The 19,384-nt window shown below is 35.1% G+C and overlaps 2 protein-coding genes across 2 annotated transcripts; both read right to left on the bottom strand.

The window, feature by feature from the left end:
* Positions 1 to 164: 164 nt before the first annotated feature.
* Positions 165 to 9,152, bottom strand: LOC125188526 (phototropin-2-like). Its single transcript, XM_048085433.2, has 24 exons — positions 8,976 to 9,152; positions 8,259 to 8,845; positions 7,896 to 8,078; positions 7,281 to 7,372; positions 6,967 to 7,204; positions 6,508 to 6,724; positions 6,233 to 6,303; positions 5,938 to 6,044; positions 5,788 to 5,837; positions 5,603 to 5,707; positions 5,397 to 5,456; positions 5,099 to 5,188; positions 4,494 to 4,570; positions 4,143 to 4,227; positions 3,737 to 3,817; positions 2,810 to 2,913; positions 2,307 to 2,356; positions 1,866 to 1,972; positions 1,395 to 1,514; positions 1,217 to 1,268; positions 993 to 1,105; positions 782 to 922; positions 574 to 683; positions 165 to 492 (listed from the first exon to the last, which is right to left on the bottom strand). The coding sequence occupies exons 2-23, from the start codon at positions 8,786 to 8,788 to the stop codon at positions 576 to 578; spliced, it is 2,781 nt and encodes a 926-aa protein (XP_047941390.2). The 5' UTR covers positions 8,789 to 8,845; positions 8,976 to 9,152; the 3' UTR covers positions 165 to 492; positions 574 to 575.
* Positions 9,153 to 12,462: 3,310 nt separating this feature from the next.
* On the bottom strand, positions 12,463 to 14,866 carry LOC125191415 (acetyl transferase 1). The gene is made up of 2 exons (XM_048088977.2): positions 14,345 to 14,866; positions 12,463 to 13,484 (listed from the first exon to the last, which is right to left on the bottom strand). Exons 1-2 carry the CDS (start codon positions 14,783 to 14,785, stop codon positions 12,651 to 12,653), a joined length of 1,275 nt encoding a protein of 424 aa, XP_047944934.1. The 5' UTR covers positions 14,786 to 14,866; the 3' UTR covers positions 12,463 to 12,650.
* Positions 14,867 to 19,384: the final 4,518 nt, after the last annotated feature.

Raw genomic sequence — 19,384 nt, 5'->3', positions numbered from 1 at the left:
AAATTTGATACATTACAATTAATTATGATCGGTTAGTGAAAATCTCATCACAACAGCTATGATACTACTAGTCTTTCTTCCGATCAGAACCCAACTTCTATTAGACCTATTCATATTTGTTTTTTTGATGTCTGAAAACTGAAATAGAAAAGAGGGCATAATCATCACACAAAACAGAGTTATTCTTGAGGTACTGTAAAATATATACCGATAGTTACAAGAGTTGCATAATCATTATACAAAACAAACCTTTATTCAGAGATATAGAGGGAAAGAGTGCATGGTTGAAACTCAGTAGATACAAACAATCAAAACACAGTGACAACTGATGGAAATGACTATATTAACTGAAACCCATCTAATTGCTTGATTTGAAAGGGGTTGAATCCACTGCAGTCTGATTCTCTTACGTGTTTTTCCTGTACAACATGCTACATCTATCCTCCGTCTCCCTCTCCAGACGAAATAGATCTCGTCATGATACTATACTTCCTAACAAACAAAGGGTAGTGAACAAAGAATGCTACTACTATATCTTAACAAAGACTTCAATGCTTGAAACTATGAGCTCACCTCTAGAACATTTCCATAGGATGTACGAGAACTCCCTCGTCTGTCCAGTTTACGTCTTTTGCATCTTCTTTCACGATTAGCTCAAGAGGTGCATCAAGCGGCGGGGGGATCTGCGGAAAGAAACCAACACAAGTTGTGTTTAGCTATAACGTTTTGAGTAGACCTCGTGCACTGACATTAGATGAAGGGATGGTCTGGGAGTGGTTACCGTGCAACGGATGAGAGGCCAATTTATTCCTTTGAAGAAAGGGTGTTCCTTGATCTCATTTGCACCGCCATTTGATCCTAGACGACTTGATGGATCTCGATTCAATAATGCATGAACCAATTGCCTTGCTGGAAGAGTAACCTGAAATTGATCAAACGCGGCTATTCTTAGTCTTCCCAATGATTCAGCCTTTGTGGTGATCATGATTTACCTGAATGCTACTTGGGAAGGTGAGATCCTTGTGCAGGACATTTGCGAAGGTTTTCTGCCTGTTCTTCCCCCTAAACGGCGTACGCCCATAGAGCATTTCATACACCAATATACCTGAGTTTTGAGATTCAAAGGTCATGAAACTAGATCTTTAGAGCTAACCAAGATAAAAGAGCCAGGAGAAAAAGAGACTAAGAGAATGTGATAATCATTCATGAAACTTACCAAGAGCCCACCAATCGATGGCACTGCTATGACCTTCACCAGTAATGATTTCCTGTAAGCAAGTCACGAATACAAACTATTATGTATATATCAGGAGCATCAGTTTTAAAATAGGCAATAAAGATCCCCATATTAATAGAAACAAACACAATACAAGTATCAATGATCACTGTCATACCGGTGCAATGTATTCTTCAGTTCCGACAAAAGAATTTGACTGTGTGTTTGGTTCTGCGAAAAAAATAGGAGGTGGTTGACTCCTTTTTCTCCGTTTCTTTAGTAGAGGAGGCTTAATAACCTGAAAGAGTAATATCACTATTAAATGGGATTTATAGAATAGGATTCATAGCCAAGAATTTATTTGTCACTTGAAAACCATTATATCTACTTGTGTTTTGACCATCTAAGAAAATGGTTACAGATTTTGTTTAATGAGAGTGTAGTAAATCGATGTTTATGATTCATCTCCAAAAAAAGGGACATCAAGAGGGCTATATTAATCGATGTGATAAAAGTTCTTGAGAGTGTTCTTGTTAATACAAAATCAAGCATTTCAAAGTAGAAGAAGCTCAAGCATCAGTTCAAGTAAAAAAAAAATATATTTTCTTACTGCAATAAAACCATAATCAGGAAAGCAGGTTTCACATACTTGAGGTCTAGAAGGTGTTTTTAGTGACAGATCAAAGTCAGCTAACACAATATGCCCATCCTTTTGAAGAAGAATATTTTCTGGTTTCAAGTCCCGGTAGATAATTCCTGTAACAAGACAACAAAGAACAGATCAACAAAACACATTGCTAAAATATTCATTAAGGAGAGAATATGCATCTGGATAGACAGCTTCTGATCTAGTGACATAAACTGAAATTTGGAATAAATTTAGATATCTTATACTATGAGATACGATTCAACAAAATCCACTAGGAAATATAGCATAATGCGGCAATGTAGACCCATGAAAATTTACAGCTTTTATGATTTTTAACATGACCACAGGACTTGGAAGTGCAACATATATAAGACGGCAGCTGCATGAAGGTGCATACATCAAGAGTAGGGTTTTCCTAGTAACTTAGACAATGTGAAGTACCTAGACAATGAAGATATTCCAAACCAATGAGGACTTCAGCTGCATAAAACCTACAAAATAATGACATAAGACATTTATTTGAAGTATGTAAAGAGAACAGAACATAATGCATCAATGCTGTTAAATATGAAGCCAAACCAAAATGTTTGTTATGGGTAAATTACACACTGTTGCAGCTCCTCAAATATTACATCAAAGCATTTCCTAAACTTCATTGTGGGCTATATGTCTACACGGTTAGCCAATAAGTATCACAATTGTTATCCATGTAATCACTGCCCCCTCTCATTTTCATGGAGAGAACTGTCATGTTAATAGTGCAACTCTTCATCATAATTTTGCATTCAATGTGGAGATGTGCAATTTAAGCATTGCATTTAACACCAGGACTACTTGAGATTTATGTTCACTGAAACCACTTGCATGCATTTGGTTCTATAAACATAAAAATGCCAGGAGAATAACCTTAATTTTCTATAACTAATCGGGTTTAGCAAAATTACCTGGCTGAATCCTCTCTAAACATCTTCAATGGCTGTTTGTCAAGCAATACAAATAACTCTCCTCCAGGACAAAAATCTGCTATCAAGCAAACATGCGTAGGGGTCTGGACACAAATTAATACATGTCAGAACACAAAAAGTCATCCTGAACTGAAAAAATTGAACCAGTAATCTCCATGAAAAGTCGCATACAACAATATAATTAGACTGGAGAATGAGTGAATCATGTCATGCTTTAGAAAAGTGTTATCACAAGGTTCGTGAATACTAAATGTATGTTCTCTTTTCTAGTACATCCACTGTTCAAAAACTCTTATTAGATAGTATCAGATCTTGGAAACTATATTTTCCATAATGGAAACAAACATTGTCTTCAAGATAAGTCGAGGCTACGTGCCTTTCAGGCAAGTATTCAATTTTGACGTACAAGTATGACAAATGGAAAATGATGAATTAGCTTACTGAGCCTGGACAAGATGAAAAATAAATTAAGTACTTGCGCGTTTCAAGAAAAATTGCAATCAAAAGCACAAACTTAAAGTTCTTTGTGGCATAGATCACTGGGCAACATTTGAATGAAGTTCCGGTGAAATACCAATTTTTTTGCATGATAGCAAGCATGTGATGATGCCAACATTTCTGGATGATTTGCAATCGTCATAAATGAAAGAGCACTGTGCATATGCTGCTTGCACTTGTTAACAGGGAAAGGTATTTCACTTCGCTGGAATTTTAGGCTTAATGTTGCCCAGTGATTCTTATTGCAAAAGCATGTAACTCGTTCCTTTGTTTGTAGTTTTTGAAACAAAATAATGATCTTTTAGTAAGAGGCTGGAATTCAAACTATTATTAGCCTTTTCTTATATCGTATTGTAAGAGCATCTAAAATCTTTCACTGTTCCTGTTGACTGAGTTAAAAATGAGAACCTGAAAAGAGCAGTACAGTGCGGGAAGAAATGGATGATCCAGGAGTGAGATAATTTCTCTTTCAATGCATGCACGGTGAACCTGCAAAATTGTTTTAACTCCTCAATCTAACTTCGAGATATCGAGAGAACTAACATATATTATGAACGTTTAATGTGTACGTTGTGGTCTTATTTCAACTACTTCGATGAACTTTTATCGATTAATAACTTAAAGAAAAAAGATGATTTATTTGTCCTCAAAGAATGGCATGAAAAGGGAAAGATATCTATTGCATGAAAGGCAAAACGATCAATAAGGATTTTGTAGTGTTGTGTGGACTAATTTGATTTAGCACCAAACAATACAATTGAACTCAACAGGTCCATGATCTATGACCTGAAAGATGAGGAGAGGTCCAGCATACCTTGTTACGATTTAGCATCATGGATTTATCCATAGCTTTCATGGCAAACAGTTGACCAGTACCAATCAGTTCCACCAAATGAACACTGCAAGAACACTCATGAGAAGGTACATAATTACCATTTTCCAACAGAAGGACACGGATTAGTGACAGCAGAATCATACAGTGAGCATGAATCAAAGAATGCGATGCCAATTGACAAACAACAAACAAGTTAAAGTACATAATAGTTTATGTATAACTAAGAGATCTGCGCTGGTAGGAGACAAGTATCGAGTGTCAAGTGAAAGATGGTTATATGTAACGATTAGGAAAACGTTTAAATTAACAAGAAAAGAATGGGGAGTATACCTGCCAGTATCTCCACATCCCAGCGGTCGTATGGGCTTGAAATGATTTAATCCAATCGTTTCACCATTTTCAGTAACCTACCAGGAAAGAATGACGTGACATAAGATGCATGACAAAATAGAATAGTGATTTAATGATAACTGCTGGATTACATTATTATTGATAAAAAAACAAATAATGGAGTTTCCCCAGGTCATGGAGATTGTATCTAACGGCATTCAATTTACCATGCTATTCCACTTGTGTATTATAGGAGTACTTAACATTAATACTTCTCTGAGAAATGTTTGGCAGCATCGACTGAGCATTTCGTTTCTCACATTCATTTGACAGGACACTGTGTGATAGTGAAGCTGTCAATAATAAGACCTTGTCTATTATATTTTATTTATATCATTTTATCCTAAACGAGGATTTTGATGTCTATATCTGTTGATTCAGTGAATAATAACAAAAAAAAATAGCAAAAAGCTAGTGGATACTTTCTTTTAGATATTAATACCTCTAGTAGTAACATCTATATTATGGAGTTATGCATTAAAATAGTTCACTTGAAAAGATCTGCTAATAAAGGATACTATAATAGAATATATTCCATATAATACCTTTTTTATTGCTGTCCATGCAACACTATCCCTTCTGTGGGGTTTGGCCTGTACTGGTTGAGAATGTAAAGCCCACAGGTCCTCTGGTGTCTGAGCATGAAACATGTTCTTTGTATCAGAAAAATGAGATTGACACCTCAAAGTATTACAAGAACGGTCACAGATGATCATAACACTTAAAAGCAGTTCCAAATTCTGACCATATCCCACACATCCACAAAGAATCTGATCAAACAAGTTCATGTTCAACATGAAAATATTTGATGCAGATTAGGATAAAGAGGAAGGAATACCTTACCGAGTTGGCATCAGGAAGTTCCCGTACAGCTTCATCGACATTTTCTGCCGTAGCTTTAACCTGGTGAAGAAGCTTTAGCATGTGAGCTTTTAACGGTCGAGTAATCACTCTTCCTTGGATTTGATGATAAACCATTAATTAGATGCCACAGAAAAAACTATCCTAACTTAAAAGAATAAGTAAGAAGACAGTCACAACAGCAATACCAATATAGCACTCTGTTGTTCTGTTCTCTCAGAGAGGCGGTTCCTCAGAGGTTCCATATGATCGCTGCCATCTAGTTGCACACCAATAAAGTATTGTAGTTCACCCTGTTAGATTAAAAAAAATGCAATTGGTTATCAATCAACTGAAATTCCTTTAAAAAAAGTAAAACATAAGAAGCTGCTACCTTCTGATCTTTCATAGGCTGCAAGTGAAACAAGTTCCAGAATTTCTTCCCTAAAATTTGTTTTTCAAAAAAGAAGCATTCAGTTTCGAGAACAAACATTAGATCCTCCCTTTGTTTTGTATGTAAAGGATATCGAAAGCCATAAGTTACCACTCTTTGTGTAATTAATCAACTGGACAGTAATTTCTCTTTGTTCCTTGATGGCATCCCTTATCTTTTGCACAGTAGCCTGGTCAGTTTCTGGTCCCTGAAGAAACCTGGATATGTTACAACCATGTTTAATTCTGCTAGAGCCATTTTTACTTGCTAGAAATATGACAAGTTACAGGAATGGATAGAACAACAAAGAACTTTCTTATAATTCATGTATAAACCACAGTTCCAATGAGGATGATGTGCATTGAGTATGTTCCGAACTATAATGATGCATAAATTAAATTAATACCTGCAATTCCTCCCCAAAATTTCTTCACGGGTGAACTCTGTTAGTTCAAGAAAGCTGTCTGATGCAAATATCTGAAAAAGAAATATCATGAATTACTCGTTAAAGAAAGAGAAAAAATGTAAGTGAATTAATGCAATGCAGAAATAGAGAGAAATGGAAAAGAGAAGTCTGGAGTGGTTCATATGATCCATACAGATGCTATCAATATGCTCAAACAAACTGAACAGAATAAATATGAGGTTTAAGCAACACTTGTAGCGTATGATTTTTCTTACGATAGGATTATCAGGAAGTCTAGGATCTGTTATCACAAAATTCTTCTCAATGCGTTCTAAAGTTGTTGCCAAGTCAAAGCCCTGACGTATATCTCTCTCTCTTTCAGTTCGTCCCCAACTTGGTGTACGTTCAAGATCATTTACCATTAGGATCTCTGGCTCTATATCTGGCTGATTTTCAATCATTCCTGCATTACTTGAAGTCCTCCCTTTGTTACTGCATGTGAACACCAGAGTTTAACGAATTGATTGCAATCTGATCCAGTGAAAGGACCGAAAATCTCCCTCTTAGCAGTATGAAGTGTTAACAAAATCCCATCATTACAAAAGCTCACTCCTAGCTTCCAGTTCTCATTCCACTCTCTTTTTTATAATTAGAAATAATATTAAGTGCATGTACTATTTACTGGCTTTCACCTAGAAAGAAACAAGCTGAAACACAGATATAAACATGCTCACCCCAGCAAGGAAACGCGTGTGGACTTTCTGGACTTGTTTGTGTCCTGATGAGAACCAGAACGAGTCAAGCTGCTCTTTCCACCCAGTTCAGGGGTACGTCTCCCTGGGGTGCTTTTGGTGTCACTTTCAGCTATTACAGGAAGCATGTAATCCAGATTTGACGCTATTTGCGACTTTGGATCCTTCACGGTTTGTACAACTTCTGTGATAGAACCTAAAGCCTCTTCCTTTTGACGAACTGCAGCAATCAATAAAGTGAGGTTCCAGAAGCAAGTTTGTTATGTAAAGAAAGCACAAAATGCAGGATCGGTTACCATCATAACGAATTAATGACTTTGGTAATCCATTTGGACGTAGTGATTTATCATTCACTCCTTCCGTGTACTTGCTGACCTCGACCTGCATTCTGCAAAAGAAATTGTTGTCCTGTTAGCCATAATAAGGACTAACTAGAGGATACAGTTGAAATAACACATAATTAGTCCGTCGTATTCAGAAAATAGAAAATCCCTAATAAATGATTTTTTCTAAGATGGCTCAAAGCAAGATGCCGCCGAAGGGAGGAAAGAGGAGTGCAGTCAGCAGACATTAAAAGAGTCTTAGCTACAGCAGGACAAAAGAACACAATAAACGTCATAACAAATTTCATATTCAATTGAAATAAGTACGCCAGTTTTAATAAATGGTGAAAATAGAAGCCTTCGTGTCTATTTGAAGGTCGGTGAAATGTTTGACAGAAAAGGTAACTATGTCGATTAAAATGCCATCACAATGATTTAACAACTGACCAAAACCATTTTTCTATGACATTATCATGATTTTGAGAGTATCCTATCATCCTATTAGAGAGAAAGGATACTCTCTACATAAGGATTTGATTGTTCAAAGTACAGCCAATGTTTCAGACTATAACAGTTAATAAAGTATACCCTATGAACTTGATGGTTTTTCCTTTATCATTTTTTATTGGAGTGACTGTCAACAGATTCCAGAAGGGAGTGCCATCCTTTTTGTAGTTCAAAAGCCTCCCACAATAGCTCGATCCATTTCTAGTTGCATCCCTTATCTTGGACACCTCATCCTTGTCCGTATCTGGGCCCTGCAGGAAGCGGCTGAAACAAACAACTGTAACCTCCTCTAAACCTTTTCCAAATAAAAATATGTTTTAGATGGCCCTATGTTTTGATATTCAAAAAAGTCATTGTTTCTCCTTTTTTCCCCTAAATTCACATTACACAATTTCTGAACTTGTAGTCTAAGGTAGTAGTGAAACTAATGCAGTGAGCTCTCACCAATTCTTTCCAATAACCTCCTTTGAAGAGTAGCCAGTCATTGTGAAGAATCCACTGCTAGCATACACAATCGGGCAATCCGGCTTTGTTGCATCAGAGACAACAAATGTCTGTTGCAGAGTAGCCAAAGCATCCTTGAGATCCTGAGACACCCTGGGATGTTCAGACCCAAACACAGAGTCCCCGGATGAGCGTGCTGATCCAATAGCTCTGTCGGATGAGTTCCTAACCCTGTCTCCTTCTCCGGAGCCAATAGGGATGGCATGAAAGCTACCTTCACCCACACCTGTCTTAACCATAAGTCCCCACTCGGCAGTTCTTTCAGCTATGATTTTTGCTTCCTTGTCATTCTCGGAATCGCCATGACCAGAATTTGTAGGCGGGGGCTGAAATGCCATCCATTTATCTTGAGTCCGATGCACAGAGGGCTCCCCTACCATTGGAATCACCTGAAAACCACCTCCTTGAGTCCTAGTAACGTCACTAGGGCGCACAGAAGGCTGAAACACATCTACCGATCTCCTCTCCATTGCCAAATATGAAATTATAACCTAACACAGCATATCCTTCTTCTCTACCAATTCCCCCTATATATTGCAGAATCAACGCTAAAACAGTTAGGCAAAGCAGTTGCATTTCATGATAGAGCATAAAATGATTATGATTTGTGTTGTAGGTGATCAAACAAATTCAAAGTTGTTGAGAATTTATTCATACCAGAGTAAAAGCTTAGGGTAGGATTGCGAATTATTCACATCAACACGACAGAAGAAGTGAAGTAGCATATGCAAAGAAGTAGTTGACGAAGGAGAAACATGCGTGGGAAAAGATAAGTGGAAAGATATGGTGCACAGAAATGCAGAAATATTCGTACCATCCCCACTCATTATTCCTTCTCTTCGACTGCGACTTGCTGCCCACTTAACTAGTACATCTATTTTTAATTGCTCAATTTTATTGAGATTTAGATGTTTACGGTTAAGGAGCATCGGCAGCACCGTGGATGCTGTCGTACAACAAAGACACTCCCTTTTTTTTCTTCTTTTTTCCATTTGTAATTCGAATTTTAACAGTAATCATCCCCACTTCATCGTATCCAATTCCTCCAAAAGGTAAATTCTTTCAATTTGCATGCAAGAATCTAGTGGTCGATCACATTTTGGTTTTAATTTCAATTCTTTATGATTTTCTTTATTAGTATTTTATTAGTATTTTGGCTTTATATGCTACGATAAGATTCAATATGGCGTCTGGCATGCCACCTCAATTCCGGGACCAAAAATCGCTAACACAGTTTAACACATTTTTTAATTCAGGATTTAGATGTCAACAAACAGAAAACCAATAAAAAAAATACTCCATCCCCACGTCACAAATTTGTCTCATTTTGTCCGTCTACTAATAAATATCATATTTATTTTTATACTGCTTTTGGTAATGAATTTCATACTCCATTAATTTTATTTCACTCAAATTTTATTATAGTGTAAAATTAGCACTCCCTCCATCTTTAAAAAATAGACCATTTTGTAAACAACACAGATTTTAAGGTGCAATTGGTAAAGTAAGAAATAGATGTGAAAAAATAAGAGAAAGAGAAAAAAAATAGTAAAAGGAGTGTTAGCAGTAGATTGTAGGGTCCATGTTATAAATAATATATATGTTATTATTTATTAAAAAAAATTCATATTTAAATTGATCTAATTTTAGAGGACTGCTAAATATAGTAGAACTAGTCTATTTTTTTAATGACATAGAAATATATAAAAATATGAATCATATTTCACTACTTTATTTTTATTCATTTTTCTATTACAAATCTTAAAATATGTTTCAAATTAAGCTGAGCTGTTATTCATGGACGGAGGAAAGTAATTAATCATATTTGGCATTGTTCGATATCGAATTATTCAGATTCAATCCAGTCTTCCCTAAAGTGGTTTAGGTTAATATTCTAAATTAAGTTACATCATGACCGAGTAACTCTTAGCATTTTTTGTGATAAAAGGGATTATTGGCAATGGTTATCAATCAAATCTAAAGATCGTGTCCATATTATGATATTAATGATTGGGATCCTTCAATCCGGTGATTTTTGTAAACCAATAATAGTAAAACAGAGAAAAAAACCTTCACGTTTTTTATTGATTGATTATAAACTACTATGAAATAATTCCTGATAATAAAACAAGTGAATAAATTGACAGAATACGACCTGAAATATGGTGGCCATTTTTGTAGATAGGATATTAGGATTGTCGTTTTACACTCAGAGAAGCTAAAATCAAACGGGGCCAAAATCTATCCTCAGCTTTCTACCTCCTCATTTAAGGCCTCATATTTATGCTTCATCTCTCTCCATTATTGTGGTAGTTGTTTTTTTCCACTATATTTATGTTTCACCTCACTCCATAATTACCAACATCAAAATCGTAAACAAAAATGCAAGTAGCACTAAATCTATTCATTTTATTCCGGAGCTTATTCTCTCGCCTTTTTTATTGTGGCTGTAATCAATGCCCGCGTAATATATGTAATACCTCAAATGCCCTCCAATTGATAGTAGTAGTTAGGGGTGGCAAAATGGGTAGCGGGTTATGGGTAATTCCCATCTCGTCCCGCTACCCGTCGGGTATTGGGTATCCATTATCCAACGATAACGGGAAACGGGGCGGGATCGAGTAGAGTGTTTTAGAGTTTTGCGGGTAGCGGGTATACCCACTACCCGCGCGGGTGTACCCGTTAGTCCCGATAATACCCGTTAGTATTAGTATTAGTCATATTTCATCTTTTAATACTTCCTCCGTTCCATATTAATTAAGGTGTTTTAAATAGTTAAAGTGGAAAAAAAGGTAAATAGTTAAATTATAATAGCCATATATGCACGCATTTTGAAAAATTAAAAATAAATAATTAGAACAAAGAAAAAATAAAGTACGTAAAAGAGATAATAATGTAGAAAAGATTATATATATTATTATATTTTCAAAATGAGTGAAGAAGATGAAATGTCTCTATTAAGGAGAGTACTTTATATAATCTAAGATTTCTTTTATAATATTTTTATATTCCAACGAACATACAATTGAAAACTCACCGGAACTAGCTATAGAGTGTCCCCTCACTTTTATTCTCAATCTATTTAACGTTTACCATCGATATTAATAAAGTAATATAGGGAACATTGACGGTTATTATGGTTTTCAATGTTTTTACTAGGATTTCAGGTTAGGTACGGGGACCCGCAATGTCGGGTACGAGTATCAGGTAATCTCGGTATGTCGCGGGGCGGGTATTGGGACAACGAATTTGGCTAAAGTCGGGTACGGGTACCCGACTTGTCGGGTGCGGATACCCGCGGGTAACCCGTTTCACCACCCCTAGTAGTAGTATAGTACTACCATTTTTTTTTATTTTTTATAAGTTTTCTTTTCTGAAATGAACTATACATTTTACACTAATACTAATATTTTAATAATTATTCTTTCCATCTCTCATATTTTATTAATTTCGTATTAAAATTTGTGTTGTTCTCAAAGTCTTTATTTTTATGGAATGGATGAAGCTTGTACCTTATCATTGTTTCAGAGGTATGTTGTATTGCTAATTTTTTAAGTTGCTAGATACGTGATTAACTGATAAAAATAAAATAAAATAAATTATGTATGAATATGATATTAGGACAAATTAATGATACAAATTATTTAATTATTGTTGGTTTTTGAGCAGTCCTAATTCCTACCTCGAAAAAAAGTTATCAACTCATGAGTGCCCAGTGGCATGCTCTTATTATTTCAACGTGTTAACACAATGTTACATCATATCGAATGCGGCCAAATATAATGGTTTTTCATAATTTTCGGAATTTCAAAAAATAGCTTCTTTCTTTTTTGACAAATCCGAAAAATATACCCAAGAAATAAAGAATCTTGTATTAAATGGATCATCGACCCAAAATCAATTGGAGATGATACATCCCTATCTCTTATTTAGAGGAATTGAAATCGAGTAGTCCTATTTGCGCCTTTGGACCACCCCATCCCTGCCCGCAGTTATTCATATCGGGCCATCGTAAGCTCAAATACCTTTATAAAATAAAAAAAAAACATTCTTCTCATCTAAAAAAAGATTTCATATGCTAAAATATCATGCTGTAGAAGACAATATATTTATTTGAGAGGAAATAAACAAGGACAGCTCGAAGTGAAATCTCTGGGAAGATAAAAATACAAGCAAAAGTAATTAATAGTCATCCGTTGCATCTGATTTAGGCCATGGTTACCAAATCAAATGAAAAAAAAATACAATCAAATAGAAAACAATAACTCATATATAGTGAAAAGTGAGAAATTAATGAATTGCTGAAATGAAATCAAAACTGAATCAAAGGGCTCATCTCCTCCCACAAAGGATCATAGTAGGCTCCAAATCAAGTATCACCTGATCCTTGCAAAGCTCCGCCACCTGCTCCTCCGGCAAGGTGACGGTGACGGTCCTGCCCTCGGCCGCGGGCATCACCATAATCAGCCCTTCCCCGCCCACTTTCCCCACGGAGTAGCTCACATGCACGGGCCTCTCCCCCTTGTTGAACTCCGCATCATACATGATCCCCCGCCCGCTCTGCGCCTCCACCAAGTGCTCCGCGTTGAAGCACGTGAGCGCAACACTGCCGTACATTCCCCCAGTGGAGTTAATCTCTGAGGGAAACTCATCCTTCTTCATCCCAGCCACGTGGCGGTGGATGAGGCCTGCCACCTGCCCCAGTCCGCCGCTGAGGAGGTCGTCGGCTTCAACGGTGAGGGTCGAGAATTTGAGGGCGTTGCCGAAGTAGGCGTGCTGGCTTGGATCTCTGGAGTCGACGCATATGGAGAGAGAGCGCTTGGTTGGCGATAGTGCCGCGACACGGCGCCAGAAGAGGGCAGCGAGGGCGTCGAAAGGGGTGGAGTCGGCGGGGGCTTGGGAGAGGCATTTGTCGACGGCGGCGGGGGAGAATTTTAAGGTGGCGGTGGCCATTTTGGTTGGGGTGGTGGGGGTGGGTGGAGATGGTGTAGGGGTCGGCGGCGGCGGCGGCGGCGCGGGGAGGTCGAAGATAGGGGGATTGGTGGGGGGTTGGCGGCGGTGGACCTCCGACCATGCCTTGAACAGCATTGTGGCGCTTGTGATGTCGGTGTGCATGTGAGTGCAGCTCAATCCAAGGGCTAATCCTCCACATTTGAACTTATTTATCTGCATGTTATGAATCAATCATAACATAATTTTTTTTTAAAGTTAACTAAAACAAACTAATACTCCCTCCGCTTTTTTTAAAATAACAACTCTTTCCTCTTTAGTCCATTCCTTAAAAATAGCAACATTCAAACTTTCTATTTTAGAAAATCTTTGCACCCCCTAATAAGGTGAACCTCGTAATCCACTAACATTAATTTTATTACTTTTTTCTCTCTCTTACTTTACCAATTTTTCTCTCCCTCTCTCTTACTTTACCTTTCCATCTCTCTTACTTTACCATTTTTTCTCCCTATCTCTCTTACTTTACCAAATTATGCATTACCGTTTCAAATCTCCCTATTTTCAAAAAACGGAGGGAGTAATAATAAACTCTATGTTACCTAAAAAAATGACCTTTATGCTATGATACATCAAAAACAATATATCACAATCCTAAGGAATGTACAATAAATGTAAGTCTAAAATGAGTAGGTAGTGAAGTGCGAACCCTCAGTCTCAGCTTATCTTGTAGGAGTATATTTAAGTAGGAACCAATAGGAGAATAAAATTCATAGATTTTATATTTTGTAACTTCCCATATGCATGAAAGAAGAACGAATAAGGAAAGGAATCGGCAAATTCTACCATATATATTTCCGCTTAATACCTACATGTAGGCCCCAACTCAACTCAAATATCTCACCAACAACAGTTGAAAAATGGAAACGAATTTTATTATCTTATCCGTCTTTTTGATGGAGTAAAAAATATCAGAAATTCATGAGCGTCAGGCTCAAACCAAATTAGCTCTCTTACTAAATAGATCCAAATGGATTTAAGTAAAGATATTAATTCAATTTGGATTTCAAAAATATTACCTGGACACGAAACGGGGACCAGAAACTAGGGTCATTAGGCATTTCCTCCCAGGCCGTGAGATCTCGCTCGTCCACACCATCGACAGATCCGAGCCATTCATCGATAGTGGCATCCACGGTGGCCTGGAGCATCCGGACCCCAGCGTCATTGAACTTTATTAGCCACTCCCCATTTTCGGGTTCACAGGTCAAGCGACCCGTGACATAGGGGTATTCATCCAACAATTCCGATAGGGTGATCCGGAGATTGCCTAGGTCGGACGGCATGGGGCCAACAAGAAACGGGTTGGAGGCGTAGTAGAACACAATATGAATGGTATGCGAACCCATTGCCCGATCCAGCGTACACAACTTGTGTACCTTCCCAGGCTCGGTCGGCTTACCGGACACCACACTTAGTATTGACTCCACTTTCACTCGGCTACACTTTGCTTCTTCCATTTTTTTTTACCTTCAAAGTGAGATAGATTAGACTAGTCGTACACGATGATATATAAAGATAGGTATAAAAGGAAGAGGAGTTTGTGAGAGGGATCGAGGGTGGTTGGGAGGGTTAGTTGGTATTATAAATGGGATTATTGATTGAATTTGGTGGTTAATAATAAATGCGGACGGCAGCATTTACGTCTCACTAGTCACATACACCACCAAGATTTAAATTTTAGCTCTGCTCGACACTGATCAATACCAACATTTATATGTGTAACGTGGAAGTAGATGCATGTCACCAGTGGCCACACCAAGCCATCCCTGCACCTTAATATGGGTGGTTGAAATAGTAATTAATTTAAATACAATTGCTCTACATAAAATGATAACATTAAAATTTTCCCTCGAAATTCACTATATTCTACTTTCTATCATCTACTAGTATAACATCTTATTTTGCATGAATTACTAATATTAATACTAATCCCATATGACAATATTGGTGGTTTAATTTATGATTTTCGATATATATAAAGAAAATGTATACCCTAGCCTTTTGGAATCTCGAACCTCATGGATTGCCGTATGTCGTTTATTTATACATTCATTAGATAATGTCACACAAATTGACAGTACTTAGATGATTGTAAATGTGTGGTTCCATACTCTATTTTACTTACAATATTCACTGACCTATTGAATGCATTTCCATAAAACTCTCAATTTAATAATGCAATGAAAATAATTTTTATAGTAGTAGGAATATTCTTAACCATTTTTGACATAACTAAATATAATAGTGAATAATTATATTAAAAAATAGAGAGACAGAAAAAAAAATCAAATATATTAAGTTGCCGTTCATTCAAACAAGATAGAGGGAAGATAAGATTAACATAAAAATAGTATTAAGAGAAAAAACAAATATATTAAAACGTAGTTCAAGGTATATACCCACAATAGAGCCCCAAAACCGGTTGGCCACGCGCGGTGGCTTTTGGGGCTCTATTGCAAGTGGAAAAGGGGGAAGCACGGGGATTTTTGGCGCCATTGCACGTCATTTTAGCGGTGCGTTTTTTTAAATATTTTTGTCTTTATATACATTCATTCTTTTTCTATCGTATTAATATTTTAATCTATGTTGTTTATTTTCTAAATCAAAAAATTATAATAATACTACAATATATAAACTGATGAAATAAGTTGTGGCTGATTTCAGAAAAAAAAAATAGATTGTGGAAGATTTTTTTACTTTTTTTTAGTTCCTACGCTGGATGCCCTAAAATAGATTTTGTGATGGTCCAAGTTCTACCAATGAACAACCGATATGGATTGCTATTTTAGGAGTAACTAACCAACAAATATGGGATTCACCTCCCTAGAGATAAATTTTCCTCTTTGATATCTATATCATAGATATGCTTAAAAACATGAAGATATTCAACCCTAAGCCCATTCTTCTCCACAATAAAAGTGAAGCCTTGTGTAATAATTTTCAGTGTGTTCATGGCCTCTACTGAGAATTTAGGAGGGGTCTAACAATTTCTAGTACGTAGAGTTAATATTTTCTCTCAATAGTTCAATTCCCCACCCCAGACACCCAATTATATAGATGAAGACGCAAAGTTTACCACTCGTAATGAAACACATATCAACATATAGTCTTTTAAAATTGGGATAAGTTATAAATATTGGTAAAATTTGTCTTTTAAAATTGGGATATTGGTTTTTAAAATTATAAATATTGGTAAAATTTGTTTTTTAAAATTGGGATAGTGGTTTATAAAATTATAAATATTGGTAAAATACAGGTAATATCCACAAATTTTAATATTGGTTTAAAATACCATAAATTTTTTATAGGAAACGCGAATTCTATATGGATAACTACGAAAGATTTATCATGATATTTTAGACCATTTTTTAAGTTCTTAAAAAAATAGGATAAAAAGCCTTATAAGAAAATTACATTGATTTAGTTATGCTAAGTAGGATAAAAAAAACCAACGTTAATCGAATATGATGATTTAACTGCCGTGGGAGTAGTTAAGTTATAAAACTCAACCACGTGCATATTAATCAACTATAATTTTCTTAAAATATACTATGAGTTTATCAATATGCAAAAAGTTATTTTTTTCATGATAAATTTCTTATTTAATTTTGAATTATTTTAACTAAATATAAATTAAAATAATTAAAATTGGAGGATTAAATTATTTATAAGATAATATTTTTTTAGTTATAATTCATATAAATATATATATATGGAGCTGATTAATTGCTAACTTATCCCTTAATTGTTAACTATAATTAATTTAAGACCATAAAATTTTAGAGATCCAATTATTTATAAATTGTCATGTGTAATTTCGTTTTCCATTTTTTAATATTATAAAGATAATAACAACTATCGATTTAGGTTAAGAACACAATATCATTATAGTGCATTAAATATATCAACACGAACATGGCAATGTCAACTTAATTTTATATTGACATTGTACAATCACTATGTTAACATATTAGTAAGATGTATTGATATAAAGTTGTTTTACGGAATTTACGAATATTTACGAAAGTTTTATCAAATTTTAACATCGAAACATATGCATGTAGGATCTCGTTGGAATCCTTATAAAATTATCTTTATTTTAATATATATTGTGAAAAAAATAAATTAAATCGAGAAAGTTGCACATTTAAAGTTTAGAGATATTTTTTAAAAGTTAGTTATAACTAATTTGTTGTTAATTGATATTAATACCCTAGGGATGTGATCAAATGAAAACTCTAAATATTGTACAAACTCAAAACTATGATCTGGACCATTGAAAAATGTCAACAGATCACAAAAAAGTATCAACAGGAAAATGTCAACAGAATTTCAACGGTAGTCAATGATTGATGTTGTGTTGATATCGTGTTGATACTGTGTTGACATTATAATCTTGAAATTTTACACTATGTTGATATTGTATTGAAACTGTGTTGAAGCTGTGTTGAGAAGTTTTGAGTTTGTATAATATATAAGTTTGCATTTTATCACTACCCTAATACCCTAATTGACTTTTTTTATTGCATAGTATTGATACTCGAGGCTGAATGATCATGACCCTTGATTTGAAGATCTAAGGGCTATCATTCATTTGTAGTTAGAAAGATAAGTTAGCAATATAACACACTTCATAGCGAAACATAATTAATTTTCATTTGTTCACGATTTAAAGAGTTATTTTGGCTATGTGCGTATTTAATAAAATTGTTTGACTTTGTGAGCAAAGTGAGTGGAAAATATGAGTCTCATTTTTAATATACTTATTAGTTTTAATATGAACCATTTATGAAAAAAATTAGTGGAATGTGAATAAGCAAATACTCCATCCGTCCACTTTTCATGTTCGTCCGTCCCACAAAAATATGTGCATTCATTATTGGAAAGTTATCATAATTTATTACTCATACATCATCTTATTTTAGTACTTCCTCCGTTCTAAGTAATAAAATCATTTCATTTTTGCACTCGTTTTGGAAGACTCTTATCTGTATTATTTTTTTTACTTACTCTTTCTTCATTTTAACTATTTATTGTTCCATCCGTTCCATGTTAATAGAGTTATTTTTCTATTTTGGGAAGTTCCAAGTTAATTGAGTTAAGTCTATTTTTGACAAAAAGTAATTCTCACTTTTACTTTATTCTCTCTTCATCTCTCTTACTTTTTTCACAATCCATTTAACAACACACTATTCTTAAACTCTTTGCTGAAAAGAAATGTCTCCATTAGCAAGGAAGAGAGTGAGTATCATTTTTTCATTAAGAATGCAGAAAATGAAATGACTCTACTACTATGGAACTGAAGAGTACAACTTGTACCACCATTAAACACTACACTAATACTTCATCCGTCCCACAAGAATATGATCTCTTTCATTTTTAATCTGTCCCACAAGAATATGCTCTTTCAATTTTTGAAAACCCTTTTCCCTCTAATGAGGTGGACCCATTCTTCACTAAGGCCATGTTTGGTTGGCGGGAAATTAAAGTTGGCAAGGAAAATAATTCCTGGGAAAATGAATCCCGGAAATATGATTCCTAGTAACTTTACTCTCTTGTGTTTGGAAAATATCAAGATTTTATATGTATATTTAATTAAAACACCAAACTAAAAATATGCTACTACCTCTATCCCTGAAAATTTGATACATATTACCATTTCGGTCCGTCTCTGAAAATTTGATACACTTCACTTTTACCATTTTTGGTAGTGGACCCCATATTCCACTAACTAATTCCTACTCACATTTTATTATAAAACTAATACTTTAAAAGTAGGACCCACATCCCACCAACTTTTTCAACTCACTTTCCATTACATTTCTTAAAACCCGTGTCGGGTCAAAGTGTAGCAAATTTTGGGGGACGGAGGTAGTACTTATTATTTTTTTGTTTATAGAAAATAATAATATTGTAAAATTTTAAATAAATTATTAATTATAAATAAAAATAATTATTATATTATTATATTTATTATTACGATGGATAGTTTAAATATGGATTATCCATCATAATATATAATAATATAATTATAATTATTGTTACATGAAGTATTA

The sequence above is a fragment of the Salvia hispanica genome, chromosome 5 (assembly GCF_029641045.1).
Source record: "Salvia hispanica isolate PSC_SH4W2 chromosome 5, Shi_PSC_v1, whole genome shotgun sequence".
NCBI classification, from domain to species: Eukaryota; Viridiplantae; Streptophyta; class Magnoliopsida; order Lamiales; family Lamiaceae; genus Salvia; species Salvia hispanica.
Note: the sequence above shows the minus strand (reverse complement) of the source record. Positions and strands in the feature narration are given on the sequence as shown.